Raw genomic sequence first — 20028 nt, 5'->3', positions numbered from 1 at the left:
TGACTTGGCAGGGCGAGTTGGTAAGCTACCGGCCCGATTCTTGCCAAGACCTGAAATGGACCACAATATCGGGGTGCCAACTTGGCACATCCGCTCCACTGTAATGTACTCTTTCTGGCCTGTATCCTCATATAAACATGATCACCGACTTGGTATTCTTTGAACCCCCTCTTCCAGTCAGCAAAGCTCTTTTTCCGATCTTGAGCAGCCTTTAAATTAGCGCGTACCCATTTTACCATATCCTCCATTTCCCTAAGCATTTCTGGCCCTAATCTTAATTTGTTCTCAGGTCCGCCCCAGCTTGAGGGTGTGCGGCATTTCCACCCGTACAGGACCTCAAAGGGACTCATTTGAAACGAGGTATGATACCCGTTGTTGTATGCAAATTCAACCAAGTGAAAATACTCCTCCCACTGCATTGGTTGTTGCATTACATAGGCTCTCTACATATCTTATACCACCTGGTTCACTCGCTATGTTTGCCCATTGGTCTGGGTGTGGTACGCTGTACTGAAGTTCAGCTGTGTCCCCAACTCTACAAATACTATCTTCCAAAATACCGATGTAAATTTCACATCACGATCTGAAATGATCGTCTTCGGGAGTCCATGCAATTTAAACACATTCTGCATGAAGACATGGGCAATCTGCACAGCCCTGTAGGTGGATTGCACAGGTATAAAATGTGCTGCTTTACTCAACTTGTCTACCACCACCATAATAGAATCATTATTCTTCTTTGTACGAGGCAGTCCTGTTATAAAATCCATAGAAATGGTTTCCCATTTCCATTCCGGGATGGGTAATGGTTGCAGTAGCCCCGCTGGATGTTGATGCTCTGCCTTAATTTGTTGACACTCCAGGCACCGCGCCAAATACTCAGCCACATTCCTCTTCATTCCCAGCCAATAGTATTCCTTTCAAATCGCAGTGATCAGTTTCTGGTAACCTGGGTGTCCAGCATAATGACTGATGTGGAATTCATCTTAAATCAAATTTTTAATGTTGTTTTGATCAAGTACATATAGCCTTTTTTTGTAGTACAACATTCCAGCAACATCCATCTCATATTCTTGCTGATTTTTCTCACTGGTAGATTGTTGTACTTGCTGTTTTATTTGCTGATATTTAGCATCTTGTTCTGCTGCCTTTTTTACCACTTCCTCGAAGGGGCTTTTCCATTCGCTGAAAGAAATTTCGTACAAACATTGTACCTTTCCGCTTAAAGTGTCTACCACCCGATTTTCTTTCCCCTTCAAATGTTTGATTTCAAAGTCAAAACTACTTAGGAAGTCTACCCACCGTGCTGGCCTGGCATTTAAAGTGGGCTGGCTGAAATAATTGGTCAGACTGTGGTGGTCAGTCAATAACAGAAATTTCCTACCCATAAGATAATGCCGCCACATCTTCAAAGCGTGTATGATGGCAGCCAACTCTAAGTCGTAAGCGGAATACTTCTGCTCATGCTCTTTGAGTTTCCTGGACTCATACGCAATCACTTTCCCTTCTTGCATCAACACACCTCCCACGCCCTCCTTGCTCGCGTCAGCACACACCACATAGTCCTTATTAGGATCCGCTATGCTTAAAATGGGTGCTGTGGTGAGCCAGTTCTTTAACTGCTCAAAGCTTCTTTGACATTCTGGGGTCCATTTGAATACTCTTCCCTTTTTTTGTAAGGAGGTGATAGGATACGCTACTCTAGAGAAGCCTTCCACAAATCATCTGTAATATCCGGCTAACCCCATAAAGGACCTGATATCTGCTACATCTTTCGGTACGGGCCACTCCATTATGGTTTGTATCTTTTCTAGATCCACCGCAATCCCTTCCCTTGTGATTACATGACCGAGATACTGGATTTCTTCCTTGAAGAAGTCGCACTTACTGAACTTAGCATATAACTGGTGTTCTCGCAGGGTTTGTAGCACCAATCTCAGGTGTTCCTTGTGCTCTTCCATAGTGCGGGAATATATCAGTATATCATCGATAAATATCAGCACAAACCTGTCTAGATATTGATGGAATATGATGTTCATCAAGCACATGAAAGTTGCAGGGGTGTTAGTTAACCCAAAGGGTAACACTACAAATTCGTAATGGCCATACCTTGTCCTAAAAGTTGTTTTAGCTATGTCTTCCTCCTTAATCTTGATCTGGTGGTAACCTGATCGCAAATTGATCTTAGAGAACATTGTTGCACCTTTCAATTGATCAAAAATTTTATCAATCCGAGGTAGATGATACTTGTTTTTGATTGTCAGCTTGTTCGGCTTATGATAATCTATACACATGCAAAGGGTTCCGTCTTTTTCTTGACGAATAACACTGGGGCTCCCCACGGAGACACACTGGGGCGAATATAGTCTTTATCTAGCAGTTCCTGTAACAGCATTTTTAATACTGTCAGCTCAGGTACACTCATTCTATAGGGTGCTCATGACACAGGTGCTGCCTCTGGTACCAATTCGATGGTAAAGTCTATATCCCTTTTAGGCGGCAGTCCAGGAATCTCTTCTAGAAACACATCTGCAAACTCTTGTATTATAGGGATGTTATCCAACGTGGTTGTTTTATCCTTTGAATCAGCATAGCCCACTTGGATAGCATAAATCTAACACCCCTTCCTGATGCATTTTGTTAACTGGGATGCAGTTATTGGTCGCACCTGCACTGGCCGCTTCATTCCTTGCATTTCTTGCCTAGCTCCATGTTCATCTCGATAATAAATAATCTTTGTTTTGCAGTCAACCAATGACCAGTGCTTTTCTAACCAATCCATACTGATCAGAATATCATATGAACCAAGGGGTAGCACATTTAAATCAGCCATTACTGGTTGTCCTGCTATTGTGAAAGGGCAGTTATTGACTTTTTCCAACACTCGCCTCTTGGCCCCTGTAGTGAGCTGTACTAGCCATGGATTCTTGAATTTAACAGGTTGCAGTTTACAATGTTCTACTATCTTTGGACTACTATAGCTTAATGTGGCCCCAGGGTCAATTAAAACAACTATAGTAAGCTCTGAGATTTACCTTCAAATTCGACCATGGTCAGTTGGTACTCCGCCTGACGATCATCCAGGGCTGTATTAATCCTTGGTACGCTACGTCCTACATCGCTGACTGTTGATTCTTCATGGATTTGGGATAATTGTTCAGTTCCCTTTCGCTGCGGACAGTTTTTGACGTAGTGAGGCCCTCCACAGCCCCAACACTATACTGGGGGCCTTGCTGTCCCTTCACTGTCCAATCTTGCAGGCTGCTCGCTGATTCTGGACTCACAGGCTGGATTGGATTTGAATGAGCTTTTCTGTATAGCTCTGTTATTCTTCCCCTTGCCAATTCCCTTGCTTCCACCACTACAATTCCCTTTGCTATTACTAGATGACTTAGTACATCTTTTCTCATTCCATCTTTTGCCTGAAGCTTCTCCTTTCTGTTTACTCTGCTGGTAACAAATTCTGGCTTTCCAGATAGCTTCGTCCATTGTTCTTGGATTGTCATACTCAATCCTCTCCCACATATATAGTGGTAAACTGCTAACAAATCTTTGTACTTTAGCTTTTTCCTCTCTAATATAAGGCACATAACGAAGCAAGGAAGTAAAATGGGTGATGAATTCATCCATAGTCTGCTGCCCCAATCGCAAGTCATGAAATTCCCTTGCCTTTTCATCGTAAAAATGCTCGGTCAGGTATCTTTCTTTGAAGTACCCTTGAAATTTCTCCCAAGTGATGGTTTGTTCACTTAATCCTTTTACGATCTTAACTTCCTCCCACCATAAGGTAGCCCTTTCCTGCAGTTGAAATATGGCCAGCCGTGCCTTAAGATTATGATCATACTCGTATAACTGAAAGTATTTGTTCATATTAATTAACCACGCCTTAGTTGCTTCCTCCTGTTCCCTGTTGAAGTGTGGCGGTTTAATCTTACGAAACTCTCCCTGCAACTCTATCCGTTGCCTTTTTGAAGTCTGTTGTTCAGATGCATTATCAGATCGTTCATCCCTCTCTTCTGACCTTTCAGGTTCCATATGATGGTCCCGTTCTTCTGATGTCCTCTGTTGTTCTACACTGGGATTAGCTGGTGGCTGGTTCTGTTTGTCAAATAAACTTTTTAGAATTCTTTCTTGTTCCATCGTTAATCGTGCATTATCTTCACGTAACTGGGCCATTTTGTTTTTCAATTCCTGCACTGTCTCCAAAATAGCCATGTTTGTATTTTGAGCCTCCTCACCGAGTTGTACCCATAACTCGAGGTTGCTCTCAGGTCCAGGTAAAGGTCCCTGGCCCATTGCATACCTGCGGGAAGCACTGTCTGCTCTTCTCATACTGTCAGTCTTCCAGTTCCTGGTTTTGTCCTTAACATCGGTAAAGTGACAACAGGGAAAAAGTTAGCACACCAACTATTTTCTTGAATTGCATAAATAAAATTGGAAAAAAAAAATGTATGTATTATTTTTTTTTTTGGCTCACTTCCAATTCCCAGAGGCCTCAGTTTTGTAACTGGGCTCTGATACCACTTATCATGAGTCCCGAAATGTTTTTTTTTTTTGTTATATATAATATATGCCAGACCCACCTAACAACAATTCATCTCACAGTAATTTTCAGATTTATAAGGGTTGACATTCTAAGTACGCCCACATGTTTAATTTCATTTGGCGGATGAGTAAAGACCGTATCGCCTCCCACACAGGGTTATCTGTCCGACCGGACCTACAGGAGATTATCATGAATCTCAATTGTCAATTTGTGTATATTTGACAGATGTCCTCAGATTATCGTTGCATAATTGATTAATCCGATTTGGACGGTTTGTGTGCATTTACTATCTGTCTCGCCCGGCACATGGCATGGGCAGGCAACAGCTATCTCCTCGGGATCATCCTAGCATCTACGACTATGCGGCTTGGACGTCGATCTAACGGCTTTAGTGAGGATCCACCGGCTTACCCTACCCTCACGCCAACAGACAGTCTCATTTTCGTGTGGAAAGCTCTGGAGAGTTGCTCTGACCCCCATTTCATCTACAGGCTTGTTCTGTTTGGTTCTAGACTCTTGTTTGCTGAGGTGATGGCGCATGGAGGTTCTAAAGCTTCGCTTGGTCATCGAGCTGCAATACCAGGCACAACAAAAGGGCTCCCTTATGCAACTTATTTTCATATCATTTCATTTAAGGGTGATAACTATTTCATGCTCAACTAATCACAGCTTTAACCCTATGGCCATGATTCACAGCTATTTTCAGCCAGTCCTGGTTGCAGTTGGCACTGGATGGTGAAGCATTCTTCAGCCGAAATGCCCACCCCAAAATCGTCGGTATGCAACAAAATATGTTTGCTTGTTGAAGTTGTTTTCTGTTAGAAACACATATGCTGGCTAAGTCTGGGTCTTTTTCATTGATGCTTCAGATTTCGTGGCTCACATGGCCCACTGTGGTGCCCCAGTTTGGGTCTCAGCGTCTAATCCTGCTAAGACTGTTTACTATGTGTATTTCGCTACTATGCAACAGAACCTTAGGAGAGAAGTGGCTATTGAATTCCTCATTTTGTTTTATTGAGCCATTCGGCCAAGTATGTAAATTTCTGCTGATTCAAGTAGGCCCTTTTCTTAGAATTTTTGGGCGGCCTCTTAACATATTGTATATTTTTGTTTTTCTGTACAACGGCTTACAGGATTTACTATCTATCAGTTGTTGGGATCATACTAGGCTATACCTTATAGTCTCATTTGGATGGAACTTGTCGTTATCACCATACTTTTCTTAAATGGTTTATGTTTTGTTCCCATTACTCAGCTGTTAATGTTGTTGCCGCATCCTTTTGTAATGTAACAATTGAAATGAGTTAACTTCGTTTCCCAGGAATGTTGTGATTATGCTATTAGTAGGAAGTTCTGTCTGATATTGAGCTCTACAATTTGTTGTGTTTTTCTGACAATTTCCTAATTACCGTATGAATGCTACTTTACATTACAAATGTCGATTTATAGTATAAATATCAATTCACAGCTGAATGTCATTAGCTATTTTTTTTATATTGAGAAGAGGATTATCTTCGGGTCAAGACCCGAGTTTCATCTCAACACTACACGAGTGAGACGCTGTCTTCTGTCAATCATCAATTCCTCTTTTCTGGGTTATCTTTGTTTGTCTAGCGTTTTCGTGACCAATATCTTGGGGCTTCTGTCACCCTTCTTGTAACTAAACCCTCCACGTGGGTCTCTACAGGCTAACCCTTGCCGGTTCCTCACAAAGAATGTCCGCTTCCCGGAGTGATAAAATCTACTCCATGTCTGGGCTATCCGTTGAAAAATAATAGGGGTTACTGTTGTTTCCACCATCTTCCCACAGCATTGAGTTTTGGGGTAGCTTTTCTTACTTCTTCGTTCTCTAATTCCAGCACTAAATCTTGTCTATTTCCAAGCGGTGTATTTGGTAAATGCCAGGGGTGTCATTGTTATATATGTAGGTTGAAACCCTCGTGTATAGCTACTCATATGTGCGTCAATCCACTCTAACAAACCGCTATATTGTTTTACAATACCAAGTTGGTAATCACCCACCCATAGGGTTTCAGGTATCTCTCACTGCTATACTTTTCTTATATTTCTCTCCAAAGGGAATTTCTTTGGATGTCTAACAGGTTATATTTTATTTAACCTCTTAGGAGTTTATAGCTTCATATCATAGAATTAGAGCAAAGATAATTTAATACGGCTTCCGAAACATAGAACTTACAGTGAAGATATTTTCAATACAGTTTCCATAACAGTGTTAACTGATCACAGTACCTTACAGTGAAATAATTTTATATGTCTCTTTTCCTACCCAAACTATATGCAGAATGATTAAGGGTACTTTTCCACTTACCTGTAATGATGTAACTTACAAATGCTCCAGAAGTTGGACCCCCACCATTCCTCCGCTTCTGATTCACCTCCCATCCTTGAGATTCGTCTTTCGAGACCAGAATCTCCCCCCTAGCTCTTGCCTGACCACAGCCCTCAGCAAGTTGCTCAAAACAGCGAGCAGGCTATCTGGTCATCACCAGACTTAGCCACCAGAATACCTCTGTATTTTTCCTTTTTCCCACTTTCTCTACCTATCCCTACAACGCAGACTAACCTCTTCCTCCCCTTTCACCTAGGAAACCTTCCCGGTTAGCGGAGGTGGTTAGGGTTGCAGTTCACGCAACTGTTTTCTCCAACTTCCCTTTCAGAAGTTGCTAGCATTTTTAAGAGACCATTTTCTCATCATATTAAAAATAATAATAATAATAATAATAATAATAATGCTGTTAAATTCCAAAACACTTAATAATGTCATATTCTATTTAACCACATTAAATTTAAATATTTACATTTTTCGTGGGGCATTACATTCTTATAATAGCCTAGATCCATCTTAACTCTACTAAATCTTGATAAATCTCTCTCGGCTTAAGAGATCAAAAATTAAAATAAATTAAAATTGATTTAACTAAATAAAATAATTATGTAAATTACCAAAAAAAAAACAAAATTTACCACATTTAATTAATAAAAAGAGGTTTTTTCATAAATAACCGGTATTGATATTCTCACTATGCTTAATTGATAAAAAGTTAACATTAATTTAACTAGATAAAACAATTACAAAAATTAAAGTAAATTAAAATTAATTTAATTAAATAAAATAATAACGTCAATTACAAGAAAAAAAAATTACAAAATTTAATTAATAAAGAGAGATTTTTGCAAATAACCGGTATTGATATGTGACCAATAGCACTCCATCCATAAGTGAATTAATCACCTTAATCCACATGGACTTAGTTTCAAAATTTTGTTAGTTAATAGACCTATTAAAAAATTACAAGGAATTTGGTAAGATGAATAAAAAAATATCTTATTTGATTTTTTTAATTATATTTTTTCATATAAATATAAATTTCATTACACTTTTCATCATTTTTTTAAATGAAGTCATTCGAGTGGCATCCTATGAAATCAGGGCAAATTTTTTTTAATTGCCACACCTTTTTACCATCTCCCTACTCCTCATTGGAGTTTAAGTTTCATGTAGAAATTTACATTCCATAAGTTGTTCACCTCTTCTATTTGGCCTTTTTCTACCCAACGCCATTGCTTTATTTTATTTTAGCACAAAGGAAATGTATACACCTTTTCAATATTTCTATCCTCGCATTAACATGTGTACTGTTAATTATTTCACTATAAACATCACTTTCGGCTGATTACGTTACAATATTTAGCATTTATCATTATTTTAAGTTGCATTTACTTAAGCTTAAAAAGATTTAGTTAAGTAAATCATTGGTTAATATAAATCTATTTAAGTTTGGATTTAATATGAGTTTAGAGGGATCAATTTTTTTTTAAGAAAAATTTTTTACCGTGCAAAATACAACATGTTATTTTTCATTGTTTAATTGTAGAGTATAAATAGGAGTAAATAAATGTAAAAAATAAAAAATCATGTATATACAATTTTTTTTAAATGATATATAATACATACATAATTGACATTACAACATATTTATTTTTTTTACTATATCTTATACTATTTTATATTTAGAGCATAATAATCTTTTTTATTTTTTTTGGGACATGGAGACAAACTTACCCATCCCCTCATACTGGGTTGTAGAATGAGCCTCTCCCTCAATAAACCACAAGGATTTTGGAAAAATCTATAAACATTCAATCTATTTTTAATCTTTTTATTATAATCTATAATTATAATGCTGTTTTGTCAGTATGCTATACAGTGAAGAGATGTGAAGTGATTATGTTATGATATGTTTTGTTTTGTAAACATTTTGACTTAGTCATATTAAATAAAAATAAATGAATAGAATTTAAAAAAATTAAATAAAAAAATTATTAATTAATAATCAAAATAAAATTGTTGACACCTAATCTTCATGATTGGGGAATTTGTAAATAAATAAATCAGGAATGTGAACAGTCATCGGAAGATGAACTGAACAATCACTCCTAATGTATATAACAATAACCTACCTATGGAATAATCAGACGAATCAGTTTTTTCTGCCTTTGGAGAGTTACTGCCTGGCCTGACATGGTATCAGAGCCAGTTCTAAAAATAGTTGTAACTCCCTTCATTTTTGCCACTACCTCTATCCTGAGCGCTACTCTGCCTCAGTCCTGAAATAGTTTGCCACTGCCTCTGTCCTGAGCACTGCCACTGCCTCTGTCCTGAGCACTGCCACTGCCTCTGTCCAGAGCGCTGCTCTGCCTCTGCCTCTGTCGCTCTCTGAACAGTCAGAGCCATGTCATAAACGTTTAAAAAAAAAGGGCGTTATTCTGTGTACATTCCATTGGAGAAACGGTTTCCTCTTCCACTGCGCTACGTCAATGAATCGATTTCAGAGCTGTAGACCTGAGCATTGAAGCGTGCAGGCCATTCATTATTAGTAGAAGAAAAAGAAATAGAGGGTTTCTTTCTTCGGAAGCGGCAGATCGAATCACATTGACTCCAGCCTTGCATCCACCCGACTTGTCAAAGATCTGGAAGATGTTTTTAAGAAATTTGACGCTAACGGAGATGGAAAGATATCGTGGCTGGAGCTCAAGTCGATTGGGTTGCCTCATCCATTTCTGCAGTCATTGGTTTCTGTAAGTTAAATTCTTCACCAGAACTTGCGCTTTGCCCTTGCTCCGAATTCAAACTGTCAATACAGTGTACATGAAAAATATGCTCGCAGTTGGGTAGAAGAAGGGATGTTGTACTTGTTTTTGGACGTATGACTGTGATGTGCACTGGTCTGACCTGCATACTCTCTGTGCGCTGGTCAAAGCAATATAAAATTTGGAATAGTGCCCTTCCCGTTCATTCTCTATTTGCGAATAGTGATGGCTAACCCGTGGTGAATTATTTAAGCATTAATTACTCGGCCAACACGATATGATATTCGAGTAACCAACCGTATTTTTGTTCCAATGACCTCAAGTTGGCGTTCAGCATGAAGCTCTTTGCCGTGTATTTCTACCACTACATCTATTTTTCGTTCCAATGACCTCAAGTTGGCGTTCAGCATGAAGCTCTTCGCCGTGTTGGAACTCTGCGCCTTCATAAAAATCTACGACAGTCAAAGGGGTTGCACAGAACCGATCTGCATCCAATCAAACACTTTTGCTTGGCCTTTGAGTTCTCGTCTGCGTTGAATTGGATATGGTAGGTTTCTTTCGGTGTAATGGCATATGGTGAGCCCATGGTGCGTTGAGCCTTCTCCATGGATGTTTTGTTGTGCATTACTCCGACAAAACAATGTGCTAGTTATGACAGAGTGAAATTAAGCGTGTTGAATTGATACATCGAATCTGTGTGTTGAACGTTTTGAAGGATTGAACGCTGCATATATATATATATATATATATATATATATATATATATATATATATATATATATATATATATATATATATATATATATATTGAATAGTTTGTAGATATTTGAATGCGTTTCTGTAGAATGGAATATGGTGGATATATTATATGAGGATACTTTTATAAACATTGGAGGGATTTGAAGAAACAGTACATAAAAGTATTTGAAATCTTTTTGCCCTTTTGAGTACAATTTCACTGTATATCAGCAGAAGTATTTTTTTCTATCAGCAGAAATTTTTTTTACAGAATGCATTCAATCATCTCTATGGTAGGAATAGTTCTCACTGGCAAGGAGAACTATCATGAATGGTCCCGGATGATAAAACACACCCTCATCTTCAATGAGTTGTGGAAAGGAGTGTGTGTCGGAGAAGGAGACAATGACCCAGTACAGCCTACCTCAGAGAAAGAACTCGTCATTTGGGAAAACAAGAATAGCAAAGCTTATGCATTAATCACAGCATCTGTAAATGAAGAGGTGAGTCGCCATATTTCATCATATTCAACTACCTTTGAAGCCTTACAAAAGCTGAAAGAACTCTATGACTCACATTCTGAACTTGAAGTTGTTCATCTCATGATTAAACTCTTCACTCTTGAACTGAAAAATAATGATCCTCTTGCTCTTGCATCTGAAGTAAAATCTATAATGCATGATATCAAATCCACTAAGGTTGAGCTGGATATCCCTCCTATTGCTTTTCTCAAGGCACTCTATCCTACTTACTCCAATTATCTTGAGTCTTTACAAGCAAATAGAAATCTTAAGGATATAACCTTTGACTCTCTTGTGAAAAAGTTTGCTGAAAGAGAGAAAGCCTTTGGAAAGAAGACAGGCCCTGAATCTTCTGAAGAGACCGTTTGCCTTGCTCATAAAGAAAAGCATCCTGCTCAAGATTCTACAAGAGGAAGAGGTGGACGAAGAGGAAGAGGAAGATACTTCAGAGGCAGGGGGGCAGACATTCTCAAGGAGAAAAGGTAGATCTGCATTGCATTTGCTGCAAACAAAATGGATCACATGATGCTTCTACATGCAAGCTACCATGGGACAAAATTGAGCAGAAAAGAAACCAGCAGAAAGGTAAAACTGATGATACAGACAAAGGTAAAACTGATGATAGAGACAAAGGTAAAGCACCTGAATCCGCTCACTATATTGAGGCACAATGTAACATTGGAGTAAATGAAGATTTATTTAATGCTTCACTTGCTTCTTCAAAAAATGATTGGTTGCTTGATTCAGGAGCAACCTATCACATGACTCATAGAAAAGATTTTTTTGAAGATTTCACTGACAATGTTGATGGAGAAGTATACTTTGCAGATCAGTCAAAAATCAAGCCATCAGGGATTGGCACAATCAGGCTTAAACTGCCTGGTCTTCCAGACTTTCTTCTGGATCATGTTCTATATCTCCCACAACTCAAAAGAAACTTGTTATCCTTGGTTCACATCCGTCAGCAAGGTCACTCCATTCATATGTGTGATGGCAAGCTTGAGGTAAGAAAAGAATCTGACCACTCACTTGTCATGAGGGGAATAGAAGAAGAAAGGCTTCTCAAACTGCAAGGAACCTCTGCTCATGCACAACATTTCTCATATATTTCTCATCATGAAGAAGGTACACTTCCATCAAGTTTATTATGGCATGCTAGATTTGGACATTTAAACTATGACAGTCTCTGCTTATTGAAGAAAAATGGTGTTGCTGGTTTGCCTACAATTCCTAGGAAACATAAGCAATGTGATGCTTGCATTCTAGGAAAGCATAGCAAACAGTCTTTTCATGATTCACATTCAAGAGCACATAGGAAGCTTGAACTCATTCATTCAGATTTATGTGGTCCAATGCCTGTTCCTTCTGCAAATGGAAATAAATATATCATGAAATTTATTGATGATTACACCAGAATGTGTTGGGTTTATTTATTGAAGAACAAATATGATGCTTTTCAAACATTCAAGAATTTTCATAAATGGATTGAAAATGACGCACAATCTCATATTGGGTCTATTCGCACTGATAATGGAAAAGAATATACATCAAATGAATTTGAAAACTATCTTTGCCAACATGAGATCAAACATCAAACAACTGTGCCTTATAATCCCCAACAGAATGGTGTAGCTGAAAGAATGAATAGAACAATCTTGAATATGGTACGATCCATGCTTTTCTTCAAAAATGTAAAGATAATGTTTTGGGCTGATGCTGTTCTATGTGCTGCATATATAAAGAATAGATTTCCATCTAATGCTATAAGGAACAAGACTCCTTATGAATTGTGCTATGGACATGTTCCTTTAGTAAAACATCTCAGGATCTTTGGTTCCACCTGTTATGCTTTGATACCAAAGGTACATAGAAACAAACTTGGTGCTAGAAGTCGTAAGTGTATCTTCCTGGGGTATTCAAACACCTCTAAAGCATACTGCCTCTATGATGAAGTAAATAAAAAGTTTGTTGTATCTAGAGATGTCATTTTTCTTGAATCATCCAAATCTGACAATGTTGTTGAGCGGCAACTTGATTGCTTGGATAAATTCGCAAAAATGAAATCATTTCAAGAATTTGATAATCAGATTCCACATCTTGAAGGGGGGATTCCTATACTAGATCAACATGTGGAATCTTCTTCTGAAGAACAATCTCCTCTGCATGAAACTCCAACAACGGATGATGCTTTAAGTGATGTAATTGATAGAATTGGGAGACTCAATCTTGATTCAGTCCCAACTAGAGCAGCCTGGACCATCTCAGAAAGGTCCCCCAAAGTTGCTGACAAAGACACTTGAAAGTGTTCATCCTGATGAAATTGGAAAAACAGGAACCAGAAATTCAAACCGACAAAATGGAGGTGATGTAGATGACTCTAATTCACTTGTTGATATGGATGTTACTTATGATTGTGAATTGAACTTGTCTACAGATTTTGAACCAACTTCCTTCAAAGAAGTTGCTTCTCATAATGAATGGAAAGAAGCGATGCAAAAGGAGTATGATGCCCTCATAAAGAATGGCACTTGGAAGCTGGTTGATGCTCCATTTGGAACCAAACCAATTGGCTGCAAGTGGGTCTACAAGAACAAGTACAAAGCTGATGGCTCACTTGACAAGCACAAAGCTAGGCTTGTGGCAAAAGGTTTTGCACAGAAGGAAGGGGTCAATTATGAGGAAAATTTTGCCCCCACAGCAAAATGGACCACCATCTGTACACTCTTTGCACTAGCAGCTCAGAACGATTGGAAATTCCATCAAATGGATGTAAAAACTGCATTCTTCAATGGAGATCTAAAAGAGAATGTTTTTATGTCCCAGCCTGAAGGATTTGCTGTGAAAGGACATGAACATAAAGTATGCAAACTTGTGAAGTCCTTGTATGGCCTCAAACAAGCACTTCGAGCCTGGTATGAAAAACTAACTGAAGTAACCCAACATCCAAAATCCATATTTCTTTCTCAAAAGAAATACATTGGAGATTTGTTAAACAGATTTGGCATGATAGAGTGCAATCCTCTTTCTACTCCAATGGAACAAAACTTAAAGCTCACATCTATTGAAGGAAAGGAATTTGAGGATGCAACAAAGTATAGACAGCTTGTAGGAAGTCTCATCTACCTCACTGCTACCAGACCAGAGATTTCATTTACTGTTGGAATCCTCTCCAGGTTCATGCAAAAGCCTTGTGAGGGACATTGGTCTGCTGCAAAAAGATTTCTAAGGTACTTGAAGGGAACTCAAGACCTTGGAATCAAGTATACACAGGTGGACAACTTTAGCTTGATTGGATACTCTGATTCAGACTTCGATGGAGACAAAGAAACTGGGGTATCTACTTTAGGATATGCTATGAGTCATGGATCAGGAGCTGTCTCCTGGAGATCACGCAAACAATCAGTTCCAGCAGATTCCACAACTGAAGCATAATACGTGGCAGCAGTTGAAGCAACGAAAGAAATTGTGTGGCTCAGGAAAATTCTTGAATATTTGCAGGTAAAAAAAGTACAATCAACTCCACTCATGATTGATAACACCTCTGCAATAAAGTTTGCCAAGAATCCAAAGTTCCATGATCGAACAAAGCATATCAATACTAAATATCATCTGATTCGACATCATGTTGAGGCCAAAACAATCCATCTCCATCATTGTTCCACAAATGAGCAATTTGCAGACATCTTCACCAAAGCAGTTGGAAAGGAAAAGCTTGAACGATTCAGAATGATGCTTGGATTCACCAACATCCCTTCAGATTAAGCGGGGGAATGTTGAAACCTAATCTTCATGATTGGGGAATTTGTAAATAAATAAATCAGGAATGTCAACAGTCATCGGAAGATGAACTGAACAATCACTTCTAATGTATATAACAATAACCTACCTATGGAATAATCAGACGAATCAGTTTTTTCTGCCTTTGGAGAGTTACTGCCTGGCCTGACAAAAATTGAGATGAAATAATAAATTTATCAATGGAGGTTTTTAGGAATTACAATTTTGAGGACTAGTCATAGTGCACATGTTACACACAATCCATTTTGTATATTCCATTTCAAAACCAACATACTTGGACCCACATATATAGTTCTTATGATATCCAATAGATTCTAATTTAGGGAATTATCGTTGAGAAAATATGTCAATAGCCCAATTAGGGAAAATTTTAAGAACCCCCCCAAATTTATATGTATAATAAATGGGCAAATCTCCATGGTATATAGGAAAAATGGAAGGCAATTTTATCAATAATATAATATGTATATATAATTTTTTGGTGAATCTCTCATCAGGCATGGCGAATATTTTACTCAATTATAAAATCTTGTAAGATCTTGGCGAGTCTTTCACTAACTAATAAAACTTTGTAAAGTCCCAGTGAATCTTAGCATTGTGAACTCTTAGAGAACATTTTGAAAAAGTATAAAACCATATATGACAAGAGACACATGGTGGCAATATCACTGTTTTTTTTTCACATTTCCACGATGTGGAACTTGTTTATAAAATTATAAAAAAGCCAACCAAGTCCCTTATAATATGCAGGTAAGCTTATAACAAAGTCTGATACCTCTATTATGCTTGTCTTCATTCAAGTGTTATAGCTGCTATACTTAACAATGTGAATCACAACTCTCTCAGAACTCAACTCTATAGTGTATTTAAAACCTTTGGAAATTGAATTTGACAACTCTATAAAAAAGATTAGTGAAATAGAAGCTTTTGTAAATGAGCCCACTAACTATCACTGTTAAACAATCAATCTAGACTATGAAGTCTTCCATCCTGATCACAATCGTGCTCACGATCAAGGGAGTGTGACCACCTGGCCTAACATAATGGCCATCATAGCTTCCAATAATCAACAACCACCTTGCAAGGACATCCTAGCTCATGTCTCATGAATTTTATTTATCAATCTTAACTGATATAAATCTTATAAAGATAATATTAGAATCCTCTCCAGATTCATTGTTAATACAAGGGTAAAGGAAATTTTTTAGCTCAAGGCACTAGCCAATACCAACTTTGGTATTTGTGACCCCTTTGTGGGGATCCACCTACCCTACCCCGTTGGGTTTCTACCTTGTAACATAGTTCAAGGATCACAAGACTTTCCAATCTTCCTACTCCATTAGACACACTTTATATGCTATACATAGTGAATGGAAAAGAAGCATTATAGAACACACAATTTCACAGAAGGAAGAAAAATCTTAGCCAATTCAATATCAAAATCTTAACCACTGATTAATAAAGAATAACAAGTAGTGTAATGAATTGTTTCGAGTTATTTATTTAAAATTTGTAAAGAATGTAGTGGAACGGAAAATATTACTTAGGCAACCCTTCGATATTTTCTACTAATATGTCTGTGCATGTACATATGAAATTAAGAGCATTGTAAAATACAAATTTTCATTTTCTCTTGCCTCCATTTTGACAAATTAGTGTGAAATCAGTGTCACTTTGAATATCCTTTCCTATGTGGATGTTTTGACAAATCAATGTGAAATCAAAGTCACTTTGAATTTTCTTTCCTATGAGGGATCACATCCGCAGTTGATTAGTAAAAGATAATCTACTATATATTATGTTCAAGAAACTTACTGCAATCTATAGTGGAAACAAGACCTCAATTCTTATTCTGAATTTGAATATCTTAGGACAACATAACGGATAAAAATGCATATGGCCTTAGTAGCTAGAAAACAATCACTCCATCATTACAAGACCACCTAGATTTTGGCACTTAATCTAAATAATGGCACTAGTTGCAATGCTTATTTGCATTAACACCATGGAAAAGCAACAACAATGTTTCAAAGCACACTTACTAGAAAGGTTGTAACATTCCAAGAATATTTAATGATAGCATCTGAACCTCATAGCTATGGTGGGGAAACTAGAGAACCCAAATCTTGGAATATATCTCATACCAAATCTGAGAAAAAAATAAAAAAGGGAAAAAAATCAAAATCTATAAATCAAGCAATGAATTGTTTACAAATCAAATACAATTACTTTAACTAATAGTTAAATTGTGGTGATATATTTAAATATTTAGTAAGAGGGGAACTTCAAACCACGGAATATTACCTTTTTCATTATTATCATCCCTCAGTGACTGAGATTACAAATCAATACTTATGGAAAGGTTGTAAGAAATTTTGTGAAATAGTAAAGCATAACCTCTATTTTCAAGCAACAAAATCAAGACATTGTTACATCAAGAGCCATAATTGATACATAATCAATGAATCAAGTCCTTGTATGGCACAGGCTTGTTTCACAACCTCTATTTCCTCAATAACAAAATCAAGACATTGTATGTGGTTATTTCCAAAAGGAAACTACGTTTTAATTTGGAAGAGGATCTTATCAAAAGACATGGATTTATTTAAAGCTACAAATCCTAATGGCTTACTAAAAAATAAGTTGGAATATGGGATCATGATACTTAAATTGAAAAAATATACTTTCCTTTTAGAAACATTACAGTTATACAGTGTTTTTCCTTTCTATCAAGACAAATTTTCATTAACATAATGTACTTTCCTACCTGAAACATTGTAGATATCCAAGAAAAGCTTGAAAAGCATAAGAGAACTTAGCATAATGTACTTTCTTTCCTTCCTTAACATTCTTAAAGAGTTGAGGTTCCCCAAGTCATCAGGTAACTTTCTAAGGAAATGACAGTTAGTAATAGTCCAATTCACAAGTGAAGATATGTCACAAATACGAGGGGGCATCTCCTCCAAATCAAAAAAGTGCTCCATGTTGAAATCTAGCATTATTGGAAGCTTAATGCTTGACTGGGTGTTATTGAACCCAGACATTTTTCCAATCTTCACTAAAAGCTTAAAGATAGCTTCTCTAAGTTCTACATGACTTTACTATGCTCTTGAAGTGGGGGCACATGCAACCTCTCCAAGTGAATAGTTTTAAACTAAGTGAAGATAAGGTCGATAGATCATTCAGTGTGGATCTCTTTAACCCATAATTGAATAATATGTCTCTCTTGAACCCATAATTGAATACTATTAGGACTTTCAAATTTTTCATGGAACTCAAAAATGTTGGAAGAAAGTATTTGCTTCCAGAAAAGAGTAAAACTAAAGCCTATGCTTGAGGACAATTTATGTCACACCACTAATACTTCTCCATGGAATCTGTATAGGTAAACCACAAATGCAGAATTCCATTGGAATATTGTGTTTATTGAATACACAAATGAAATCATTACATTTCTTTAAAATATCTTTTGAAATCAAAATAACCGAAATTACATATTGATAACCTAGTGGGTGTAGGATAAAATTCACCCGTGTCATTCACAGAAAGCATGAGAAAAAACCTAATACTACATATAAAAACAAGAAAAATCCAAATTCATCATTTCTAGGGACCTCCTAACCACCCTGCCAATACACAAGTATGTTCCTATTTGTAGTTAGAAAAACTACCCAAATTACAATCTGTTTACTCCAGCCTATGTTGGAAAATTATAGAAGGATGACTAATGCAATCAATCCGTTTACTCCAACCTATGTTGGAAAGTTATAGAAGGATGACTAGTGTAATCAATCCATTCCTTTTAGCCCTGGATTTGTTTCAGTTTAAAACAGAAGTATACAAATATACTTGTCCAATGTCTATGTTTTAACCATTCACCTTAAGATGTTTTTACAATATAATTTCTTAAGTCTATTTAATATATTCATCATCATAAAAACCAACCTATATCCATAAACCTGGATCTTAAAAATTACTATTAGTAATTTATAAAAATTAATAAAATTAATAGTTTATTTTTATTTTATTTTTTATTTTAACCAAGCTAAAATGTTTAACATACATTAAATTACAACATCAATTTTTACTCTTGATCCACCAAGCCCCGAGAGGCATCAAATATTTTTTCACTCTATGCTAGTTTGCATATCACGATATTTGATACATCTTGGGGTTAGTAGATCCAGAGTAAAGATGGATCTATGCTGGTTATTTCCCCCATTTAAATAGGCTACATTCCAAGTGAATACCATGGGTCAATACCATTTTCCATTTTGGTGAATACCATGGGTCAATACCATGTGCCATTTTTATTTTTATTAATACGAATATTAGGGTTAATAATGTTTTTTTTCATGGTATTAATAATACTCTAGCCCATGGTATTTGTCCAATAGTATTTTTCCCATAGGTTTCACCTAAATATAACACATTTTTTGAATGTTCGTAAATATAAGGTGACTTATGGAGTAAATATAAAAAAATGTTTTATTTGTTTACCCTACCTCTCATTTATTTATTTTTTTATTTATTTACCATACCTCTTTTACAAATATGGTATTTGGCCCATAGGATTCACTTAAATAAAACCTCTTTTTTGAGCCTTCATAAATAGAACGAGGGTTATGGACTAAATATAAAAATAGGTTTTATTTATTTACCACACGTCTAGTTTATTTATATTTTTATTTATTTACCATACCTTTTGAGTAATTATAAAAAGACGTTTTATCTATTTACCATACCTCCACTTTACTTATATTTTTATTTGTTTACACCCTTGCATGTATATAAGGTGACTTATGGAGTAAATATAAAAAAATGTTTTATTTATTTACCATACCTCTCATTTATTTATATTTTTATTAATTTTTCATACCTCTTTTATGAATATGGTATTTGGCCCATAGGATTCACTTAAATAAAACCTATTCTTGAAAATTAGGACGAATGAAAGGTTGTAACTCCTAATTTCAAGGGCTAAATTTACCCTTTTTACCCTCTCCCTTAAAATAATGTGGGATATTTGAGGTGAATTGTAAAAATGCACTATGATACAAAATATTCGCCCACTAAAAATTTAAAACCCCTTAATTTCGCCGAAGGGCGAACATTGGCCCCTAAAATTTTCCATGAACCCAATCCAACTGACAAACCTAATCTACCAATATACTACTATAAGCGTTAATTCTAGTACCCTCATTTAATTTTTACATTACAAAATTAGCATTACAAAGGCCAATAAGAATCATAAGTTACAACACATATTTTTATGATAGTCTAATATGGTTTTCATCAACACTTATATCCACT

At 36.6% G+C, this 20028-nt stretch overlaps 1 protein-coding gene across 1 annotated transcript; it reads right to left on the bottom strand.

Moving 5' to 3' along the window:
* Positions 1-473: 473 nt before the first annotated feature.
* Positions 474-4332, bottom strand: LOC149235503 (uncharacterized). Its single transcript, XM_089368569.1, has 7 exons — positions 3223-4332; positions 3036-3171; positions 2669-2898; positions 2465-2578; positions 2291-2383; positions 1045-1619; positions 474-657 (listed from the first exon to the last, which is right to left on the bottom strand). The coding sequence occupies exons 1-7, from the start codon at positions 4330-4332 to the stop codon at positions 474-476; spliced, it is 2442 nt and encodes an 813-aa protein (XP_089224695.1).
* Between the last annotated feature and the right edge of the window lie 15696 nt (positions 4333-20028).

Source organism: Pinus tabuliformis, chromosome 8 (genome assembly GCF_031772625.1).
Source record: "Pinus tabuliformis cultivar Carrire ecotype Pingquan chromosome 8, CPIR1, whole genome shotgun sequence".
NCBI lineage: Eukaryota > Viridiplantae > Streptophyta > Pinopsida > Pinales > Pinaceae > Pinus > Pinus tabuliformis.
This window is presented reverse-complemented; position numbering and strand designations above follow the sequence as displayed.

Excerpts from the sequence above, each read along its gene's own strand:
- LOC149235503 (XM_089368569.1), bottom strand. The coding sequence starts at position 4,332 with ATGAGAAGAGCAGACAGTGCTTCCCGCAGGTATGCAATGGGCCAGGGA. Across the intron at positions 2,579-2,668 it reads GAATGAAGCGGCCAGTGCAG|GATAAAACAACCACGTTGGA; the intron begins GTGCGACCAATA and ends GCTGATTCAAAG. Across the intron at positions 2,384-2,464 it reads TAGACTTTACCATCGAATTG|GAACTGCTAGATAAAGACTA; the intron begins GTACCAGAGGCA and ends ATGCTGTTACAG.